The sequence below is a fragment of the Leguminivora glycinivorella genome, chromosome 10 (assembly GCF_023078275.1).
Source record: "Leguminivora glycinivorella isolate SPB_JAAS2020 chromosome 10, LegGlyc_1.1, whole genome shotgun sequence".
NCBI lineage: Eukaryota > Metazoa > Arthropoda > Insecta > Lepidoptera > Tortricidae > Leguminivora > Leguminivora glycinivorella.
The window spans coordinates 5,110,074-5,132,140 of NC_062980.1; the positions used below are offsets into that span (position 1 = coordinate 5,110,074).

At 36.9% G+C, this 22,067-nt stretch overlaps 1 protein-coding gene across 1 annotated transcript in view; it reads left to right on the forward strand.

The window, feature by feature from the left end:
* Positions 1 to 1,696: 1,696 nt before the first annotated feature.
* Positions 1,697 to 22,067, forward strand: part of LOC125230382 (venom carboxylesterase-6-like) — a 39,726-nt gene continuing 19,355 nt past the window's right edge. Inside the window, exons 1-4 of the mRNA XM_048135520.1 lie at positions 1,697 to 1,959; positions 10,505 to 10,601; positions 13,186 to 13,371; positions 16,243 to 16,428. Of these exons, the coding sequence (XP_047991477.1) occupies positions 1,768 to 1,959; positions 10,505 to 10,601; positions 13,186 to 13,371; positions 16,243 to 16,428 (661 nt within the window). The 5' untranslated portion in view covers positions 1,697 to 1,767. The remainder of the gene's footprint in view (positions 1,960 to 10,504; positions 10,602 to 13,185; positions 13,372 to 16,242; positions 16,429 to 22,067) is intronic.

Here is a 22,067-nt window from a genome sequence, read left to right on the forward strand (position 1 = left end):
GCTGATATTTTTTCATTCCAACCCCAATGTGTGATATTTTGTCGGATAGGTATTGTCGGAAAGTAGAACTTTATAAAGACTTTCTACGAAAATTGTTTTGAACTTGATAGGTTCAGTAGTTTTTGAGAAAAATACGGAAAACTACGGAACCCTACACTGAGCGTGGCCCGACACGCTCTTGGCCGGTTTTTTCCTGATATAATGAGGTCGGTTCAGGAGCGTCCTTGCGACATGTCGTAAGTCGTAAACTATTGAAGTCGAATAGTCTTGATTTTATTTGGACGTTGTCTAACAATAAAATTGTATATTAAAATATTACTTGTTATGTGGGAAATTGAGTCTTGAGGAATTTAGTCAAATCTGTACAGTTCTATGAATAACATTTTGATGATTCAACTATTTAAAGTTTTTACGGAACCCTCGGTGAGCGAGTCTGACTCGCACTTGACCGGTTTTTTTATTTGTTATCCTTTGTTAGGATATCCGTGTTAGTTTTGCAAGTTTTGAGTTTAAACATTTCCAAAATTGTCCATTTCAAGTGTTTAAAATAAAAAGAAACATGATTCCGTGAAAAAATATATAAGCAGTGATTGAACCTGTGAATTTTAGACATTTTCCATCGAAATTGAGTGAAAAATACTTGGCGGCATATGAGTCTTAAAATGCAATGTAAAATCTACAAAATCTGTAAGGAAAACGCAGCTTTCTTAAAAGTGTTTCTAGTTTTCTTCAATGAACTACGAATGAGCAGACAAACTCACCACATTTCATGCAATTACACATTCAATGTAAAAACAATATAAAAACTGTCAGGTAAGACACTATTTTGAAAATGTGCCAAATACTACCGATTAGCAGTTAAACATTTATTTATTAATAAATTTTGCTTTTTTTCTCTTACAAGTGTGCTGAAAAACGTCGTATGAATCATAGGCATACATAGGCATCATGCCGTCCTTTTTCTTCACGTTGGAGAAAAAGGGAGGCATACAGACCTTTGATCATATTTTTATGATAAACATATGCTAGTGGACTATCGGCCTTATGCACAATCTCTTCTCTTCGTTCGCGCGCACAATGCCTCCTACCCTAGAACCTAGCACACTTGTATCATAATATTCATAATGATTGATTGATTGACTGATTATGACTTGATATGGAAAGCCCAATGGAAATGGTAAAGAATACCTACAATGAAACTCAAGCGGAATGTTTTCATATACTATACCTAAAATATGCATCACCTCGATTCCTACCTTTTTTGGTGCCCATTACCTGATTGCTGCAGTCAAACGGGTAATAAATAATTGCACCCTTTGGTTTACCGGTCCGGACTAAAAATTAATCAATTTAATTAAAAATGATGCACTAATCTTATTTTGGTAGCCATATCAAGTCACGAACAGAAACTTACTATCGATACAATATTATTTTCATCTAGACCATCTAGTAATCAAACTCATTAGTGAAGGTCGGTCTACTACGGATCTTGGACTAAAACTTTCATTCTTATCACGTTAATGGTGTAAATATAGGTTCACTAACCACATAGAATAATCATAAAGATAACTCCAATCGTACAACAGTTTTATTTGTTCCCACGCGTTAGAGCTCAAAATTAAAACCACACCGCGTAATCATTTATTTTTAAATGTGTAGAATAACTCAAGTTGACAAGCCGGGAGCCCGAGACGATAATAAACACTCAGTCCCACGCGGCAGCCGGCGCGGGCGCACGCTTCAATCAATCCGCATTCCAAATTCAAAATGTTAACGGTCAAACTTTTATTCCTCCTCGCGAGTGTGACCTTGGCTTTAGGCCAGGGGTCGAAACCTGTGGTTCGAGTCACACAGGGAGTACTCCAGGGGTCGTGGAAGGTGTCGACGAAAGGACGACCGTATGCCAGCTTCGAAGGAGTGCCGTATGCTAGGCCGCCGATCGGGAAGTATAGATTCAGGGTACGTATTGGGTAACTTAAACTTGATTTGAAATGTTGTCGAACGCACTCCAGACGAGTTTCGATATCACTACACCTTATAAAATATAGTATGTACTCATTACCTATTGACATAAGGCATGCTAAGTCTCTTCACATTTTTAAAAGTCAAGTAAAAGAACATTATTTATCTATTCCATAATACAATATTTATTGATGGTCCTGTTTCATTTTCCTTTATCGCTATTGGCCGCATTGTTTTTGAACTATGTACATTCGTAGCTGTGTTGTTATAGTATTTATATATGTACGGTATATTTAGGTTTATTTTAATTCCTATTTATGTATGTTTATTAGTATTAAGATTATTTGACGTTTTCTATCACTCACTGCATCACCTACTCAAATCAGTTGTTTTTTGTGTCTTGTCTCCACTACCCAAAGGTTGTCTGGAAGAGATCGCTCTTCTTTAGCGATAAGACCGCCTGTTGTCTACCATAGTTAATTAAAATTATGTGATGTAATCTTGTTATATTGGTGAACAATAAAGAATATTTGTATTGTATTGTATTGTATTGTATGTATTATCTGTTTGTTGGTATATCAGGTGTGCACTATGGTCGCAAGTAACTCCAAAACTTCAGTACGGATTTCCATGCAATTTCCACCTACCAAAAGAATGATTCTTTAGGATGTTTTAAGTATATCATTTGTGAAGGTTTTATGTTAAGCCGAGCCTCTTATTGTTTTTACTAGAAGTGAACTTACGTTCATATGCTGCCTTTGATCGCGTGTTGATAATTGCCATAATTATTTACCTATACTTAAGTATGTATTACATGTCCAGTACCAGTACACGTGTTACCAACTACTTAATAAATAATAATTAAATAAAATAAATGTCCAGTTATACAGATAGGTACGTAGGCAAAAACAGAAAAAATAAGATGAAAGGAAATAGTCAAACAAAGTATCTCCTTCCTACTTTTCATGTTGCGGATGTTTTGGCATAAAACTATTTTACTACCTACACAGTATATGTAAATAAAAGCAGTATTTTGACAAGGTATATCGTAAATATTTGCTTGCCTATTCCGTCATCACGGTTTATCTTAAGCCTGGCGTCCACTAGGCTTGCCGAGTCTCGCTTTCTGCATTTCTTATGAGACTGCGTCCATTAAGGCGGAATTGAGCCGCGTCGAGTTATTTCCGCCATAGTGTACGCCAGGCTTTAGACCTCCTTCAACGGCAACAAATCCGGTTTTAATAAACATAGTTTCTTATGGCACTTATTTTTTTTTATAAAGTTCAAAACTTAAATTATTCGCATAGTCCATACTAATATTATAAACGGAAAAGTGTGTGTGTCTGTTTCTTTGTCCGTCTTTCCCGGCAAAACGGAGCGAATTGACGTAATTTTTTAGGTGGAGATAGTTGAAGGGATGGATAGGCTACTTTTTGTCTCTTTCTAACGCGAGCGAAGGCGCGGGCAAAAGCTAGTTTTATATATCTGAACTTCTTATATTCATCTAAAACTTTTAATTTATTGATCCTAGAAAAGTAGCTACACACCTACAAGTTCAAACATTGTTTGTAAACTTCTAACTTAATTGGGAAAGTTAAATTTCAATAATGTATTTAAACTTAGATGAACTTAAAATGGTCTCTTTGGTGTAATTAGCTAAAAGCAACATGCGACACTAACCGAATTTAAACTTTCGTGATTTAGTTTACTAAATCGAGACCGGGGGGCGATTTTTGAATCTCGCATAAGGGATTTTGTCACTAAAACACCGGTTAAAAACGATGACTTGCTTATTATTTTCTATGACAATTTTCTGAATTCGAACGCGTGAAACTCAAAAATCGGCCCCCTAGGCTCTGCGAGGGCTACCTAATGATTCTCCGACAATTTTTAGCCGATTATTGATTCGCCGACAACGATTCGCCGAATGCCATTAAGCCGAATAATCAATAGTTATTTGTTATACAAGGGGGCAAAGTTGTATTTTAACGCCGAGTGTGGAATTGAAAAACGAGCAAGTGAAAGGATTCTATAGTTGAACCACGAGCGAAGCGAGTGGTTCGAAAATAGAATCCTGAACTTGCGAGTTTTTTAACACACGAGAAGTAAAATACATTTGCACCCGAGTGTAACACAAAACTTTTCCCCTCACTATAGCGAGGAAACTACAACGCAAAAAGTGCGTTTATCACTGCTTCCAGTAGTTCCACAGGTGGTAATTCATCTTTATTACTAGATTCACCTACTTTTATCAATTTTAAAGCAGTTAATTTGACTTTATTCAAGGTCAAATTACTTTATCCACTAGTGGATAAAATGCGTTTTTACCCGCTGGTATTAAAGGACAAAACAAGTGTTTCCGAGCTAGTGAGGGGAAAACTATATTGTCACTTTTGGTCGAATAACGTTACGTAGAATCTTGGTTCACATACAGTTCAGTTCGCTTCTGTGCAAAATATCCGAATTATTATTGGATATTTTTCATTTAGCAAAGTAATATTTTCGTTTAGGCCACGTTTAGTCGAATAACGTGTCACATTTTATACATTGTTAAAATATTTTCGAATGAATGAATTATCGCAGTTGTAAAAAAGTTACGCACTTAATAGACACTTTTTTTCTTAAACAATGTATAATGTGAATTTTTTTTCGTTGCGGTAATAATTTACATATTCTGGCAATTAACATTATGCTCTTGAACAGAAAAGTGCTAATTTCCGAATGGAAGAACTAAAAATTTTAAAAGTAAAAATTTTGTTAGTTGAAAACAACAATACATAATTTACTAAAATGAATCCATTGAATCAGAACACGATGATTAATATATTATAAATAAGTAAATGAAATAAATGTGAGTTACTCTTATAAACGATCTAACAACTAGATTTTTGAATACGCAGAACACTTTGTATGCAAGTTCCAGCCAACTCACCAAAAAAAACCGGCCAAGAGCGTGTCGGGCCACGCTCAGTGTAGGGTTCCGTAGTTTTCCGTATTTTTCTCAAAAACTACTGAACCAATCAAGTTCAAAACAATTTTCCTAGAAAGTCTTTATAAAGTTCTACATTTGTGATTTTTTTCATATTTTTTAAACATATGGTTCAAAAGTTAGAGGGGGGGGACGCACTTTTTTTTCCTTTAGGAGCGATTATTTCCGAAAATATTAATATTATCAAAAAACGATCTGAGTAAACACTTATTCATTTTCAAATACCTATCCAACAATATATCACATGTTGGGGTTGGAATGAAAAAAAATATCAGCCCCCACTTTACATGTAGGGGGGGTACCCTAATAAAACATTTTTTTCCATTTTTTATTTTTGCACTTTGTTGGCGTGATTGATATACATATTGGCACCAAATTTCAGCTTTCTAGTGCTAACAGTTACTGAGATTATCCGCGGACGGACGGACGGACGGACAGACAGACATGGCGAAACTATAAGGGTTCCTAGTTGACTACGGAACCCTAAAAAATACCAAATGATCACTCGACCTATTGTGTTTCGACCAATTTTTTGTCGGCCAATTTTTACAATTACTAAATGATTATTCGTGAAAAGTAAATCGGCGTATCAAATGTCTGCTTACCGACTCCGTTTACGAACGAATATTATGCGAAATGAGAATCTTCCAATCGTTATTCGGCCAAAAAAGACGTCGGCGAATCGTTGTCGGCGTACCGAAAATCGGCGTATATTATTTCGGAATATCAATCGGGCACCCTCTGCGAGACATGTGGCGCGCGTGACTAAAATGTAGGTACAGTCAAATATGGGTGTACACATCTTACACAAAAATATGTCTCATAGCATCTTAGTCCAGTGCAATAAGAGCGTAGTACCATATTTATGAGACGATTTTTTTGATACCTACATAATTATTTTTGCACTTGACTGTACCTAACTTATGAATGATGTGTATATTGTGTATATCGGGCGAGGGCAGCATCCTCTTGGTGGCATCCCCTTACATTTCATTAGTGTCAAAAGGTCCTCTACGTGTTGGCTTCCCATTCCCGTACGTAAGCCTCCCAAAGGAAACCATTGTTCCGTGATGGGAAAGACAATACAAAACAAATGCAACAAATATGTATATATTGTGTGCAAATAATTGATTTAGAGAATTTATGTCAAAGTAAAATTTGTAGTCAAATTGCATTCACTGGCATGGCGGCACAGGTTTAAAACATCACAGGTTTATATATGCTCTGAGATTTAGATCTTCAATTTTGTCTTTAGTTTAGTTATAATGTATTTGGTGTGTGTACGTGTAATGATTGTAAATTGTGATTATTCGTACTTATAGTTTAAAAACTTACTACCGACCGCCCCACCTTTTCATTTTGTATCGAACATACAGACTTATAGACATAAAATATGCGGCAGAGGACTTTATGTAGGGATAATTTTTTTCTTTTACAAATATTATTACTTAACCAAAATTTTTTTGTTTAGGGTTTTATGGTTTCAAAGGAATGAACGAAACATACAACCGTAAACCGTAGCCCGTAAAAAAGTGTAATAGGAGTGCCCGCAATGCTAAATGTAGGTACTGTACTTACCTACTCAAGCGCCAGAGAGACTTATTTCGAAGAACATGCTATGTGAGAAATAGTTTTTTCCCCTCACTAGCTCGGAAACACGTGTTTTGTCCTTTAATACCAGCGGGTAAAAATTTTATCCACTAGTGGGTAGAGTAATTTGACCTTGAATAAAGTCAAATTAACTGCTTTAAAATTGATAAAAGTTGGTGAATCTAGTAATAAAGATAATTTTCACCACACCAACTAATAAAGGCGTTCTTTGCTATTCGAAAACTGATAGCAAAATTGCATTTTATCCACAAGAGTGCAAAGTAATTTCATACAAATTTTAACTTGATGTCTAAAGCTGGGTGTTGGAATTCACGTATAAATGATGATTTTGAATCATAAATGTTAAATAAATTGAAGTACTTTATTTATTTTGATGTTTTACAGTTCATATTTTCATAGTGTTGGTGTGGTGAAAAATTTTGTGTTTCACTCGGTGGCAAAGTTTGTTTAACCTTCGTGCCTTGATACCCTCGCAACGCTCAAGATTCCACTTTTTGAACCACTCGCTACGCTCGCGGTTCAATATTGGAATCTTTCGCTTGCTCGGGTATCAATATTGGCGGTTAAACAACAACTTTGCGCCCTTGTAAAACAAATAACTATTACCACCTGTGGAACTACTGGAAGCAGTGATAATAGTTATTTGTTATACAAGGGGGCAAAGTTGTATTTTAACGCCGAGTGTGGAATTGAAAAACGAGCAATTGAAAGGATTCTATAGTTGAACCACGAGCGAAGCGAATGGTTCGAGAATAGAATCCTGAACTTGCGAGTTTTTTAACACACGAGAAGTAAAATACATTTTCACCCGAGTGTAACACAAAACTTTTCCCCTCATTATAGCGAGAAAACTACAACGCAAAAAAAGCGTATATCACTGCTTCCAGTAGTTCCACAGGTGGTAAATCATCTTTATTACTAGATTCACCTACTTTTATCAATTTGAAAGCAGTTAATTTTACTTTATTCAAGGTCAAATTACTTTACCCACTAGTGGATAAAATGCGTTTTTACCCACTGGTATTGAAGGACAAAACACGTGTTTCCGAGCTAGTGAGGGGAAAACGCATTTTTTGCGTTGTAGTTTCCTCGCTATAGTGAGGGGAAAAGTTTTGTGTTACACTCGGGTGCAAATGTATTTTACTTCTCGTGTGTTAAAAAACTCGCAAGTTCAAGATTCTATTCTCGAACCACTCGCTTCGCTCGTGGTTCAACTCTAGGATCCTTTCACTTGCTCGTTTTTCAACTACACACTCGGCGTTAAAATACAACTTTGCCCCCTTGTATAACATATAGGGTTTGCAAAAACCGGTTAACTTAAAAAACCGGTTAATAACCGAGACTTTTCCTTCAAAACCGGTTAACCGGTTATTAACCGGTTTTGAGGATTTTTAGTAAATGGCCGTACTACGCAATAATTACTATTACCTTTAAGAATTCTGATGTTGATGATATCGTAGCAGGTATTACTTGCACGATGAAGATCATTTTTATCCAGTTTTTGGAAATTTTGTAAAATGAGGAAATTGCAAAAAAGGCTTGTGTGGTTTGAATGTGACGTCAGTTTTGCATTTTCTAGGCATGTGGCGAAGTTCTACAGCTCCCAGAGCCCCTAGCTAGTAATACAAGCAATTGATGTAAGAAAACCAAGATCTCCATTTTACCTTTCTTTTAAAAAATATAGTTTGAAATATACGGTAGACTCTGGTTACAACGACGCTCAAGGGATAGCTGATATTACGTCGTACTAGCCGGATGTCGTACAAAACGAATTTCATTTCTTTTAATTAAAAATAATATCTACCGCTCTATTACTAAAACATTTCAATCAATAGGTTTATTTACAGGGTATTATTATCATAGTATTAATACCTTATTTTATTGTGACTAGTTTAGTTAGAAAAAGTCATTTTTAGTATGTGTGCTTGCTCATCATTTGTAAGTAAAGCTAGTTTATACACAATCGAAAAATACAAACTGGGTTCTATTTAGCTTATAAGATTAGACCCGAGGCGAACAAATTGTTAAAATTTTAAAAGCAAAACTCCAAAAAGTTACATCGCCACAATGTAATCTTGCTACTTGTTGTAGGCAAGACAGGGAGCCGTGCTCGGGTGGAAGTAGCTTTGTTTCCTCAATTTACTAGTAAAACTAAAAACGTTGTCGCTCGTCGTTGCAACCGGACTTGACGGACGGATTCTGTGTAAAATGTGTCGTAAAAAGCGGCTGGTCGTTAAAATCGGAGTCGTAATAAACGGATGTACTTTCTTACTATCACATACGAAAACCAAATAAATACCTGTGCTTATGTCGTTGTAAGAGGTTGGACGTTAGGTCTATGCGGAGTCGTCGTAATAAACTAACCGACTCTACTGTATTGTATAAAATGTATAATTGAGTAGACTCCGGACTTATTTTTAAAATCAAATCATTACAGATAATAATGTTGTCAATGAAAAGTAATTAATAAATCTTTATTAATACAAAACATTAAATAATTACGTATTTTTGAACCTTATTATGGCTAATTTTCCAAATTTTGAGAAATAAATACAGTTTCGGTTATTAACCGGTTAGAGACTATAAAAACCGGTTTTTAACAGAGGCCAAAAAGTCTCGGTTAACCGGTTTTTCGGTTAACCGGTTTGCACACCCTAATAACAAATAACTATTTTCTGATCACGGGTTTACCTTGCACTAAACCAAAGGGTTATCAGTATCACAAACCAGTCTCATGTAAACACTTATCCACGCTATTGGTTGTTATTGAAACCTCTCTCAATCCGTGCAATGATGAGAAATACGAAAATATACATGGATAACCAGCATATTTATTGTTTACCGCAAAAATCTAATTTTTTTGAAGGTGTTCCCTTTATGCCCTAGGGCACACGCTTGAAACTTCTATTGGTAATTAACTTTCGTGTCCCTATTTAATGAAGTTATTGACAACGTGAATGAAAAGGGTATTTTCATGGAATTTGCCAAATATTTATTTATAACGGATAGAAACACGCGAGCCAAATTCGAAGCATTCTGCACGATGTTGTTCACAACGCCAGACCATTTTGTAGGGAGGAGTCTAGCCGCGAAGTGACAATAGTTGACGATACGTGGCGATCCAAAGCATCGCAGGGCTCTGTCATTCAAGTTCTACATAGAACGCATATTGCTAAAACCTAAGCGATTGTGAAGTTGGTTTGGCTAGATTTGCCAAATTTCTCATGTTCAATTCGTCTCGTTTTGTACCCATGAAATTAAATCCTCTTGTTTATTTTTTGTTCTTTTTTACTGGGATTGTTTAAATTAATTACTAAAAAGACTCTTAAAAGTTATTTATTAGAAGACAAAACTTTTATCAAAGATTAGAAATCGCCCGCATGATAGGGAGCAAGTCATAACTGACAATGACTAAAAAGATCTCAAGTAAATGGTACCTACAGTCATCTCAGTTTGTGTCTAAAATTGTAGTTTATACAGTGAATATTCCTTTGCAACTTACGCCATCGCCACTCAAAATAGTTAACAAATTGAAGACTAAGAGGAAAAGTTTAGCAATTAACGGTCGTTGTTAAAGTTGATTTTAGCTGCTTCTATTCATGTAGATAATGGGTATTATCTACATGAATTATTCCTAAGAGCATAATAGAGAAGTATTCTTCATATTTATTAAATAGCTTAGAAGTCCAGTTTAACTTTTCTATAGTTAAATTATATTTTTTATTTGAAAGTAAAGTAAAGGAGAAGTATTTGCATTATTATTAGAGAAAAGAAAGGAATACGCACTTGTGTAGCCTTAGTGCGTTTTCACATTTTCCGATCCGGTGTCGGACCGTAAAATACCGACATATTGGCCCGGTACCATATATCAGATGGCGACTGTACGGCCTGTGGAAGGTTTTCAATCCATAGTTTACTCTAATATTATTTTTATCGCCATAGGAGCCTCAACACATGAAGCCGTGGACGGGGACTTGGGACGCGTCGCGTCCGCTCTCTAGTTGCATGCAGTACGATCCTTTTGAGAAGAAAGTTGTAGGTAAGTGTGGGCACCATGAGTTTTTAGTAAGTAACTCGATAGCGTAAGTCGCGGAAAATTAGGTACTTATATTTTATTGTATTGAAAAAGTGGACGAAAGTCCCCAAACGGGTACTCACGTGAACCAAAAATTACGTAGATTTGTCGCGACGCTTATAGCTTAAGACGATACGATACAGCTCAATTCTCCATACAAACGCTCTCGACTATTTCCTCTCTGGTTTTTGAAGATAGAGCAATAATTTTTTCAACACAGATTATTATTATTTTTATCTGTGTCGGACCGTTTTGATTTTTTTGCTATTATTATTTTAAAAGACGCTAGAGCCAATCAAAAATTTCTAAAAACGGCCTTTTTCAATATGGCTCAAAAAAAGGTGTGACACTCAAAATCGGTAACAGTTAGCCAAAAAATCTAAACGGTCCGACACAGATTATTTCATGGTTATTCAGATTCTCAAATTTCGTTCCGTTTAAATAAGTTTTGAAGAAGGAAACAGTCGAGAGCGGAACCTCGATTTTAAAGATTTTTTCGCAATATCTTTTAACTGAGTTGTTCTTAATGGACATTTTTTTTTCGATAAATCTAGTGAATAACACTAGTATATTTAACTGAAATTCCCAAATTGAAAGAGGGACTCCTTTCCATTTTAGCATTTTCGCTCCCGTAGCGTCTAAAAGTTTCATGCGTTTAGGAAATCGCATTCCCAGAAAAGGACGCTTTTATTCACGTCACTTGTGTAAGTTTAATCCACTTTATACATACATATATTTCAACCTTGTCTGGGACATTTATTTATAAGATAGGTTACATTTACTAGCAATGTCTGGCAAATATCGTTTATAATATTCCTGACACAGATGACAGATACTTATAGTACCTTACCTAATTCCACACACCTTGCATTTGTTCAGTTTATGCTATCCTGTCCGAAATGGCGTTAATGTTTTTACTGTTAGTTATTAGTTAGCTAGCTATAAATCTGGTGGTGGCAGAATAACAGCGTCCGTTGCTGGCAGTCCTTGTGGCCGCTGCGCCTCGAGGCCCTCTGGCACAGACATTAGCTGAGCCACCTACCTTTTCAATTAGTTTGTAAGCATGCCTGTGTACTTTTATAATGTACCTGTGTTCAAACTTTTGAATAAACGTCTTTATTATTATTATATTATTATAAGTACAGATGTAGTGCGAAAAATTTGCCGCCGTATTGTTACGGAAACGTACGAATGTGTCATGCTATTTCAGTTAGAGGTACGCACCTACTGACATTGACTGAACTAGCATGACAAATACAAACGTTTCCGGAATAATTTTTAAGAAAAAAAAACCGCCGCCTTTGGGGTTCTGGTGAAAGCTACTTGCGAATGTTGGATTATGTAGAAATGTGTAGGTAATTTTTTAAACTGCTTTTAAAGCTTTAATTATTTGATGGCAACAAAAATCAATATACGTATACCGTTAAGGTTTGAGGAGTTTCCTCAATTCCTCATGAATCCGATTATAAGAAATCGAAGCTTGATAAAATTTGACTTGAAAAGTCAATATGCTTAACAAATATAACTAAATAAATGTTACTGTTCTGAACTTAAATGCATGCTGTTCTTATAAAAATACCAAAGTCACTATAAGTGTGCCGTTCAGATTTGAGGAGTTCGGTTCTGACCATCATCTGCAGTTCCACTGCACCAAATGTCACTATTCTGGACGTAAGTGCATGCTGTTCTTATAAAAATACCAAAGTCACTATAAGCGTGCCGTTCAGATTTGAGGAGTTCCGTTCTGACCATCATCAGGAGTTCCACTGCACCAAATGTCACTGTTCTGGACGTAAGTGCATGCTGTTCTTATAAAAATACCAAAGTCACTATAAGCGTGCCGTTCAGATTTGAGGAGTTCCGTTCTGACCATCATCAGCAGTTCCACTGCACCAAAAGTCACTGTTTCGTACGTAAATGCATGCTGTTCCTTTAAATACACAAAAATCGCCATATGTATGCCTTTCAAATTCGAGGAGTTCCCTCGATTTCTCCAGGATCCCATCATCAGAACTGGATTCTGAGAAAAATGGGACCAATCTGTATGCATATACATTCAATCAAAAAAAAATTTTCAAAATCGGTCCAGTAACGACGGAGATATCGAGGAACAAACATTAAAAAAAATAAAAAAACATACAGACGACTTGAGAACCGTCCTTCTTGAGAGATTTGAGGCGACGGTTAAAAATACAAAGTAAACCCTTTTCGCACTACAACGTATATTATTAGGTAATTTCTAACCCCCGACGCAAAAACGACGGGGTGTTATATGTTTGACGTGTCTGTCTGTCTGTCTGTCCGTCGTTTTTGCGTCGGGGGTTAAAAACTATTTGCATCATTCGTTAAGGTTTTATCTCAATACCTACTACACGTTGATAATCTTTCTGTTTGCCAGAAAGAGATAGAATTAAAATATAGTTATAGGTTTGTAAGAATACAGATTTGAAGATATTCTTCTTCTTCAGTCGTTCATGTCCTGGTGAAGATCAGGTTTATCCGTAGGCTTATGTTCCTTGTAATTGTGTAATATCCTCTTCTTTCCCAGGATCTGAGAACTGCCTATATGTGAACGTGCACACCCCAAAGCTGAACGCCGGCACCAACTTGCCCGTCCTAGTGTTCATCCACGGGGGTGCCTTCATGTACGGCGCTGGCGGCCTGTATGATGCCAGCCATATCATGGACTGGGATATGGTTGTCGTCACGCTGAACTACCGACTCGGCCCTCTAGGTAAGTATATGACCTTTGTTACGTTGAACGACCGGCCCACTTGGTAATAGTAGAGCGGCGAGGGTCTCGGAAAAAGTTGATGTGACTGGAGAGTATACTGCTGACAAGTGGTATCGTTGTGATCGGTAGACTTTACTGAGTACGAAATAATGACTTGTCGCATTCTCAGACTGTGGGGGGTTAACTATGACGTCACAAAGATCGCGGTCCCGGGTTTCAATTTTTTGCCAATTTGTCTAGAACCCCTTATCCAATTTTGAAAAATGAGGTGTCGATTGAAAGCGTATAACATGCTGATTAAGATTTATTATATGTGAAAAGTATAGTTTTGTTAGTTATTTTTTAATTAACAATAATGCAAAAAATACTTTTTTTTTACTCTCTTTTTTGATTTTTGTGACTCAAAAAGGCAATGAAAACGGCCACTTAGCTAAAAAATATGTTATATAAATCATTTAACTACATTATTAAGCTATCTTTTGCTTTTTAAATTTCTACGATCGGATAATAAATAAGCAAACTACAACCACATACCTGTAGGCGGGGAGTACCGCTTGACACGCGTTCCCATACATTCGGCGTCTACCAAATTACACCTCGCGCAAAATTCGTTTCAAGCAGATATACCTCTAATCTTATTCATCGTAACCTATCAATATTGGTATCATTTGAAAGTACAATTAAAGTACTTTAAGAAAAAATGTCAATCATTTTCTTAAAATCAATAATCGCCAGTTTGTGGTGGTTACAAAGGAAAAAAGTGGGTATGCAATTTGACTGGTTTCCTAGGTTTGATACCCTAGACGAGTTTAAAAGGGGAGGAAAAGGTGACATATGGGTTGTTCTCTGGCCTAAAAGCTACACAGAGGGTAAGGGGAGAAAAAACTAGGGTTTAAGTTTAGTTTTAAGTTATTTTTTCTTTTATTTGTTGATTTTATTGTGTTTAATTTTTTTGTAATTTTATCAAGGATACACGTTGGTTTCTTTTGCTAAAAATTCCCTTTTTTATGAGAAATGTTATGAATTTTATGGCATTTTCCGATAGAGACTAAAATTAACTTTCAAATAAGGCCACATAGTCATACTTTTACTTATATAATATTAAGGGTAATAGCCCCGGCGAAGTACCTAGTGCAAGCGGGACAGCAGTGCCACACATAGTCTTACGAGGCGGCCTGCGTGCCCAGGGTGCGTAGCCGAATGGCACAAACGCTCACGAAACGCTCACGAAACGAAGCGCTAGTAGATATCTATCCCTATCGCTCTTGTATATTGGCGCGACAGAGCCGGACTACGTTTCGTTTTCGTTTGGCGTCGGAGAAATGCCATTCGGCTACGGGGCCTGCTCTCTAATATGTGGGTCAATACTGCTTCAACGCAAACGATTGAGATGTGTGATTTTTTTGACACTGAGTGTAATTGCAGGAGCTGCATGTACTTAACAAGTGTACCTCAACAACTATTTCAAATTTCTAACGCATTATTAATAATAAATATGCTCTTAATGTTATCTTGACTTCTGTTGAATAATTATGTTTTGAGAAAAGTGGCTAAAAGTGAGGATTTTAATTACTAAAACATTATAGGTAACTTCATTTTAGTGATTTAATGTGTAATAACGACCGAAGCCCAATCGTTTTGATTTTACGATTACTTTTTAATACCTACTGGGTCAAAAAACCGCACCTCTAAGTCGTTTGAGTTCAAACGGTATTACTTGGTATTACCCTTAATATTATATAAGTATCAGTATGACTATGTGGCCTTATTTGAAAGTTAATTTTAGTCTCTATCGGAAAATGCCATGAAATTCATAACATTTCTCATAAAAAAGGGAATTTTAAGCAAAAGAAACCAACGTGTATCCTTGATAAAATTACAAAAAAATTAAACACAATAAAATCAACAAATAAAAGAAAAAATAACTTAAAACTAAACTTAAACCCTAGTTTTTTCTCCCCTGACCCTCTGTATAGCTTTTAGGCCAGAGAACAACCCATATGTCACCTTTACCTCCCCTTTTAAACTCGTCTAGGGTATCAAACCTAGGAAGCCAGTCAAATTGCATACCCACTTTTTTCCTTTGTAACCACCGCAGACTGGCGATTATTGATTTTAAGAAAATGATTGACATTGTTTCTTAAAGTACTTTAATTGTACTTTCAAATGATACCAATATTGATAGGTTACGATGAATAAGATTAGAGGTATATCTGCTTGAAACGAATTTTGCGCGAGGTGTAATTTGGTAGACGCCGAATGTATGGGAACGCGTGTCAAGCGGTACTCCCCGCCTACAGGTATGTGGTTGTAGTTTGCTTATTTATTATCCGATCGTAGAAATTTAAAAAGCAACAGATAGCTTAATAATGTAGTTAAATGATTTATATAACATATTTTTTAGCTAAGTGGCCGTTTTCATTGCCTTTTTGAGTCACAAAAATCAAAAAAGAGAGTAAAAAAAAGTATTTTTTGCATTATTGTTAATTAAAAAATAACTAACAAAACTATACTTTTCACATATAATAAATCTTAATCAGCATGTTATACGCTTTCAATCGACACCTCATTTTTCAAAATTGGATAAGGGGTTCTAGACAAATTGGCAAAAAATTGAAACCCGGGACCGCGATCTTTGTGACGTCATAGTTAACCCCCCCACAGTCTGAGAATGCGACAAGTCATTATTTCGTACTCAGTAAAGTCTACCGATCACAACGATACCACTTGTCAGCAGTATACTCTCCAGTCACATCAACTTCAAAACTAGACGACTTTTTCAATTCCGCCGCCTTACTAATGAAAATAACGCCAAGGGTCCTATCACGGGTAATAACAATTTTTAATCATTCATTCAAATAACTTTTCCAGGTTTCCTAAGCACCGGCGACGAGCAAGCTCCCGGCAACGCAGGCCTGAAGGACCAGTCGTTCGCGCTGCAGTGGGTGAAGAACAACATCATGATGTTCGGAGGCAACCCGGACAGTGTCACACTTACTGGTTGCTCTGCTGGAGGTGCCAGTGTGCACTATCATTACCTATCCCCGATGTCTAAAGGTCAGTGAGATATCTCAGAGTCTAACATTAGGAACAATACTAGTTTTCATGGACTACTAATGCAGTGGGTTGAACAACAGCAAAGTGTCCAGAAGCAACCCGGACAGTGTCACACTTACTGGTTGCTCTGCGGGGGCGCTAGTGTGCACTATCTTTACCTCTCTCCCATGTCTAAAGGTCAGTGAGATATCTCAGAGTCTAACATTAGGAACAATACTAGTTTTCATGGACTACTAATGCAGTGGGTTGAACAACAGCAAAGTGCAATATGTCCAGAAGCAACTTGGACAGTGTCACACTTACTGGTTGCTCTGCGGGGGGCGCTAGTGTGCACTATCTTTACCTCTCTCCCATGTCTAAAGGTCAGTGAGATATCTCAGAGTCTAACATTAGGAACAATACTAATTTTCATGGACTACTAATGCAGTGAGTTGAACAACAGCAAAGTGTCCAGAAGCAACTTGGACAGTATCACACTTACTGGTTGTTCTGCGGGCGGCGCTAGTATGCACTACCATTACCTCTCTCCCATGTCTAAAGGTCAGTGAGATATCTCAGAGTCTAACATTAGGAACAATACTAAATATTAGTTTTCATGGACTACTAATGCAGTGGGTTGAACAACAGCAAAGTGTCCAGAAGCAACTTGGACAGTGTCACACTTACTGGTTGTTCTGCGGGCGGCGCTAGTGTGCTCTACCATCACCTCTCTCCGATGTCTAAAGATCAGTGAGATGTCTCAAAGTCTAACATTAGGAACAATACTAGTTTTCATGGACTACTAATGCAGTCGGTTGAACAACAACAAATTATCCAGAAGCAACCCGGACAGTGTCACACTTACTGGTTGCTCTGCTGGAGGTGCCAGTGTGCACTATCATTACCTATCCCCGATGTCTAAAGTCAAGATATTTGTCCAAAATTAGGAAAAATATTAATCTACAAATCATGATGTTTAAGAACAACCAGGACAGTGTAACAGGGGTGGAATTCAGGGGGTTTAAACCCCCTTTACCACCCCTATGCGACCCTGATAGAAAACTGTCCCAAATTTTCCTTTCTCTGTATGATACCCCAAATTGTAGGTACCATACATTTTCAAGCTCGCTACGCTCGCGATTGCATTTTTATGACTCAACTCAAGTGTGCAGTACCATTTCCTAAGCCCGCGATGCCTAAAGGTGTCTTATAGGTATCTATGTTAAATGAATTCGTTATTTTCAATATTAACATAATTGACTCAGCAGTGTTACTCTGCCTGTCTGCTCCGCAAGTAGGTTGCCCAATAGGTACCCATGAGGAAGCGTGCGACAGAGCGAAAACCAATGGAGTATCACTACCTTTTGGTCCAAACATCGGTTCAATTGACAATTAAGCACCTAAGGGTCCCCCCACATCTAGCGTCTCGCGAGCGTCGCGTCGACCCAACTGTATGGAAAAAGACGCCGCGTCGACGCGACGTCGACGCGGCGTCAGGCTTTGCCCATACAGTTGGCCCGACGCGACGCTCGCAAGACGCTAGATGTGGGGGGACCCTAAAGAGTACACGCCGGAATACATTATGTTTTGATTTCCCTAAAGACTTTTACAGATAGTCACAGATGAGTTTGGCAATGCCTCAACGTGCGTGAAGGCTGGTTGTCACCGTGGATACGACAAATAAATTACTAATAATTATGATTTATTATAAAATTTCAAAGCAACAGCCGCTATATGTGTAACAACGAATTGCATCGATCTATGAAATGGCTAAAACTATTGGGAAACTCGTGTAAGCCATAAGAATCATTTGCAGGTCATATTAAGGACACAGATGTAATAGATTACACAAATACAATAATGCGAGTACTCGACACTGGCTATAAAGCGCATCATTGTCTAGTCTATTAGATAAATTTGTCATCTGGCATGAAATTAAACGCCTATAAATATTTTAATAGACATTCCAAGCCCGCTGTGTGTCCTATATAGCGCTCCCAAGTTTCCCAAGTAGTATAAATTAAAATTCCGACAAAGTTTTGAAAATCCTCACTCCGAACGCAAAACAATAACAGGTACGACTGTCTATACTATAGACATTACTTCAAGTAGGGAAGGTATACTCAAGGTCACATAAAGGCTACTTGAAAGACGTCACATATGGCGAAAATATTATCGCCACGTAACGTAATATAGGATGGTATATATGTATATACATACAATCACGCCTGTATCCCATAAAGGAGCACATGAACTACTCAAGTTTCAGTGCCACTATATCTGTGCAGTTCCCTAAACCTTTATTCATAGCCACGTCAGCAAATTTTAATTGATCCTATTTTGTTACCAACATTTAGTAATATAAGTCGACTTTCATAAGATATAAGCAGGATAATAAGGAACTTGACCGTTAGTTGAAATAAACTATTTTATATAATGCACGAAATAAAGCATAATTATAAGAAAAACATGGACAGAAGTTATTTTTAAATCCAATCTCTATTTAATAAGTCAGGTAGAAATAAATAAAGTAACTGAGTTGACCGTGACGCCACTCAATTCGATTTCATATTCATTCCATATTAACAAGTCGTTAAAATTCATTTTGACAGTTCTTAAAAAGAAGCTGATTTGACTAGGAGGGTAGGAGGCAAGTACTAGAGAACCTTAATGACAAAATAAAACTTACAAAAAAATTTTCCTTAATTTTTGTACAACATTTTTAAGTACTGCTGATCTATAGGATAGTGTTCTCAATAAATTGTCAACTTTAATTGTCATATTTTTGAGTTGGCATCTTGTTGCAAAATGCATGTGCGATGACAATTATGCGCATCCTTTTAATGACACTCGCTGTACAGTTTGTTTGGACCATTACAGACGGCAGAATAAGCTTAATTAAGCTTTAAGCATTAATTCGTTATTAAGACGTGTGTACATAAGGAAAGGCATGGAAAGATTTGCGATGTCCGGCGCGGCTTCCGTAGCTCAATTGGTTAAGAGCAATGCACGGATTGCAGAGAATGCGGGTTCAAGTCCCGCCGGAAGCGTAAATTTTTCAATTTTTTCCTTTAATATAAAAATGTTTAGAATCGTTAGCGGACGTTTCTGCTTATTAAAAATAAGCTTAATGTATTATTTACTGACATATTATTTCATTCTATGAACAATGTAAGATGCAAATAAATTAAAATAAGATACCAGGTGCCGTAGCCGAATGGCATTTCTACGACGCGAAACGAAAACGAAACGCCGCGAAAGGTAGTCGGGCTCTGTCGCGCCAGTGTGCTCGTGTGTGTTTCGTGAGCGTTTGTGCCATTCGGCTATGCAAACAGCTCTCTAGCAACAATACACCTGATGTATTTGTTGACTTTGCTGTGACAATATTGGTGATATTGTACATAATAAGAGTACTGAGATACTGAAATCAATATAAATTTAACTTGAGGTAGATCACAGAGATAAAAACCAATTTAATTAATAAGGACCATTACAGACGGCAGAATAAGCTTCTGTGGTATTATTTACTGACACATTATTTCATTCTATGGATATTTAATGTAAGATGTAAGATGCAAATGGATTGTAATATTTAAGATGTCCAGCTCTCTAACAACAATATACCTGATGTATTTGTTGACTTTGTTGTGACAATATTGGTGATATACTAAGAGTACTGAGATGTCTGAGATACTAAAATTAATATGTTACTTGAGGTAGGTCTCAGAGATGCAAACAATAAATAAATAATAATAAATAAATATTATAGGACATTTTTACACAGATTGACTGAGGCCCACGGTAAGCTCAAGAAGGCTTGTGTTGTGGGTACTCAGACAACGATATATTATAATATATAAATACTTATATACATAGAAAACATCCATGACTCAGGAACAAATATCTGTGCTCATCACATAAATAAATGCCCTTACCGGGATTCGAACCCGGGACCGCGGCGTAGCAGGCAGGTTCACTACCGACTGCGCCAGACCGGTCGTCAAAACAATAATGAATAGGTATTCAATATCTCTCTCGTTTACAAACAAAATGAGTACAGAGTACATAGATACTGAAATAATCAATATAAAGGTTACTTGAGGTAGATCACAGTCACAAATAAAAACAAATTTAATTAATAAGTAATTTAATGTCTCTTCTTTCCAAACAAAACTGATAGTGTTATCAAATTTATAAACTATGTTCGATAAAGTTTTAAGCCCGCAATACCTTCGAAACAACTTGAAAATAATACTTTTGTGTTGGTAATATTTAATATAATACATTAAATTACAAAATTTTGGTAGGTAATTTTCCCCAAGTGGAAACTAAAACCCTGAGGAAAATGTTGTCATTTTTTTCTTTTGTAAGGGAAGACGAAAAGATTCTAGCAGCAAATTAGAGCACAATTTACGACCACGTTCACTTCCAGCCTGCTGTGATCTTGCAGCTCTCCTGACACAGCTCTCGGCAGTAGCTCAGGTCACAGCCTTCCACATGCAGCCAAGAATTCTCTCTGTAGGCCAGATTTTCATAAACAGGCCGATTTTCATAAATCGGGTAGCTTTGGCAACCCCAACGGTACAGGAAGTGACCATGATTGCAGTGAATACCTACAATTAAATTCAATTTTTTTTTTACGTGTTAACGGATTATCGATGAACTTTAACTTACGTTAAATTTTTTTAAATGTATCGTTTTAACAATTAACGAAATTAACTTGTTTAGTAACGGATTAACGATTATCAAAGTTAACTATTGGATTAACGGTGCCCAGCTAATTGGTATTTTCCATGTTTTACATTAATAACTAGGGTGCCATATATCTATCCACTGGTCACACATGTCAGTGGACACTATGTTTTATATTAGTCAGCCAAGTGCGTAATTAGAATAAACTGTTGGCCTAATAGTATTTATTGCTAGACTTAGCTAAACACGACTGTCCATCACACAGGCGCAACGTCGATTAATATTAATCTCGACTGGGCCTATAGCCAAGAGTACCTACAATTGACGCTCGATGGCAAACGATACCAGTAGATGTAGGGCTGATACAATGAAAGAAGAAGATAGTAGAAGAAAGGCAATCATGATTCTACGTAGAACTGTCGTCAAATGACGGTTTTGTAGGAAGTGTACTTTATACATACCAAAGACATACTTAACTCCGTATAGACGTATAAAGTCTAAGAAAAAACGTACCTCAAAACCATACAGAAAAAGGTACGGTGACCTAAATGGCGATACTCCTTTGGGGGACGCTCGGCTAGATGGCGCTAATATAAATATTTGACATTTTAACAGATATCAAGCTAAGAATATGGTCCAAATTGTTTAAACTGAGGTTCAATAGTTTTAAGCGTGTGTCGAGAGATGGCAGTCTATGCACTGTGATTACACATTTTACTTTGACAGTACATACATACATACACATACATATAATCACGCCTGTGTCCCATGAAGGGGTAGGCAGAGCACATGAAACTACCCGTTTCAGTGCCACTCTTGGCAAATAAGGGGTTGAAAGAAACCGAAACTGTGACATTGCAGTGACAGGTTGCCAGCCTCTCGCCTACGCCACAATTTGACCCATATCCCACAGTCGCCTTCTACGACACCCACGGGAAGAAAAGGGGTGGTGAAATTCTTAACCCGTC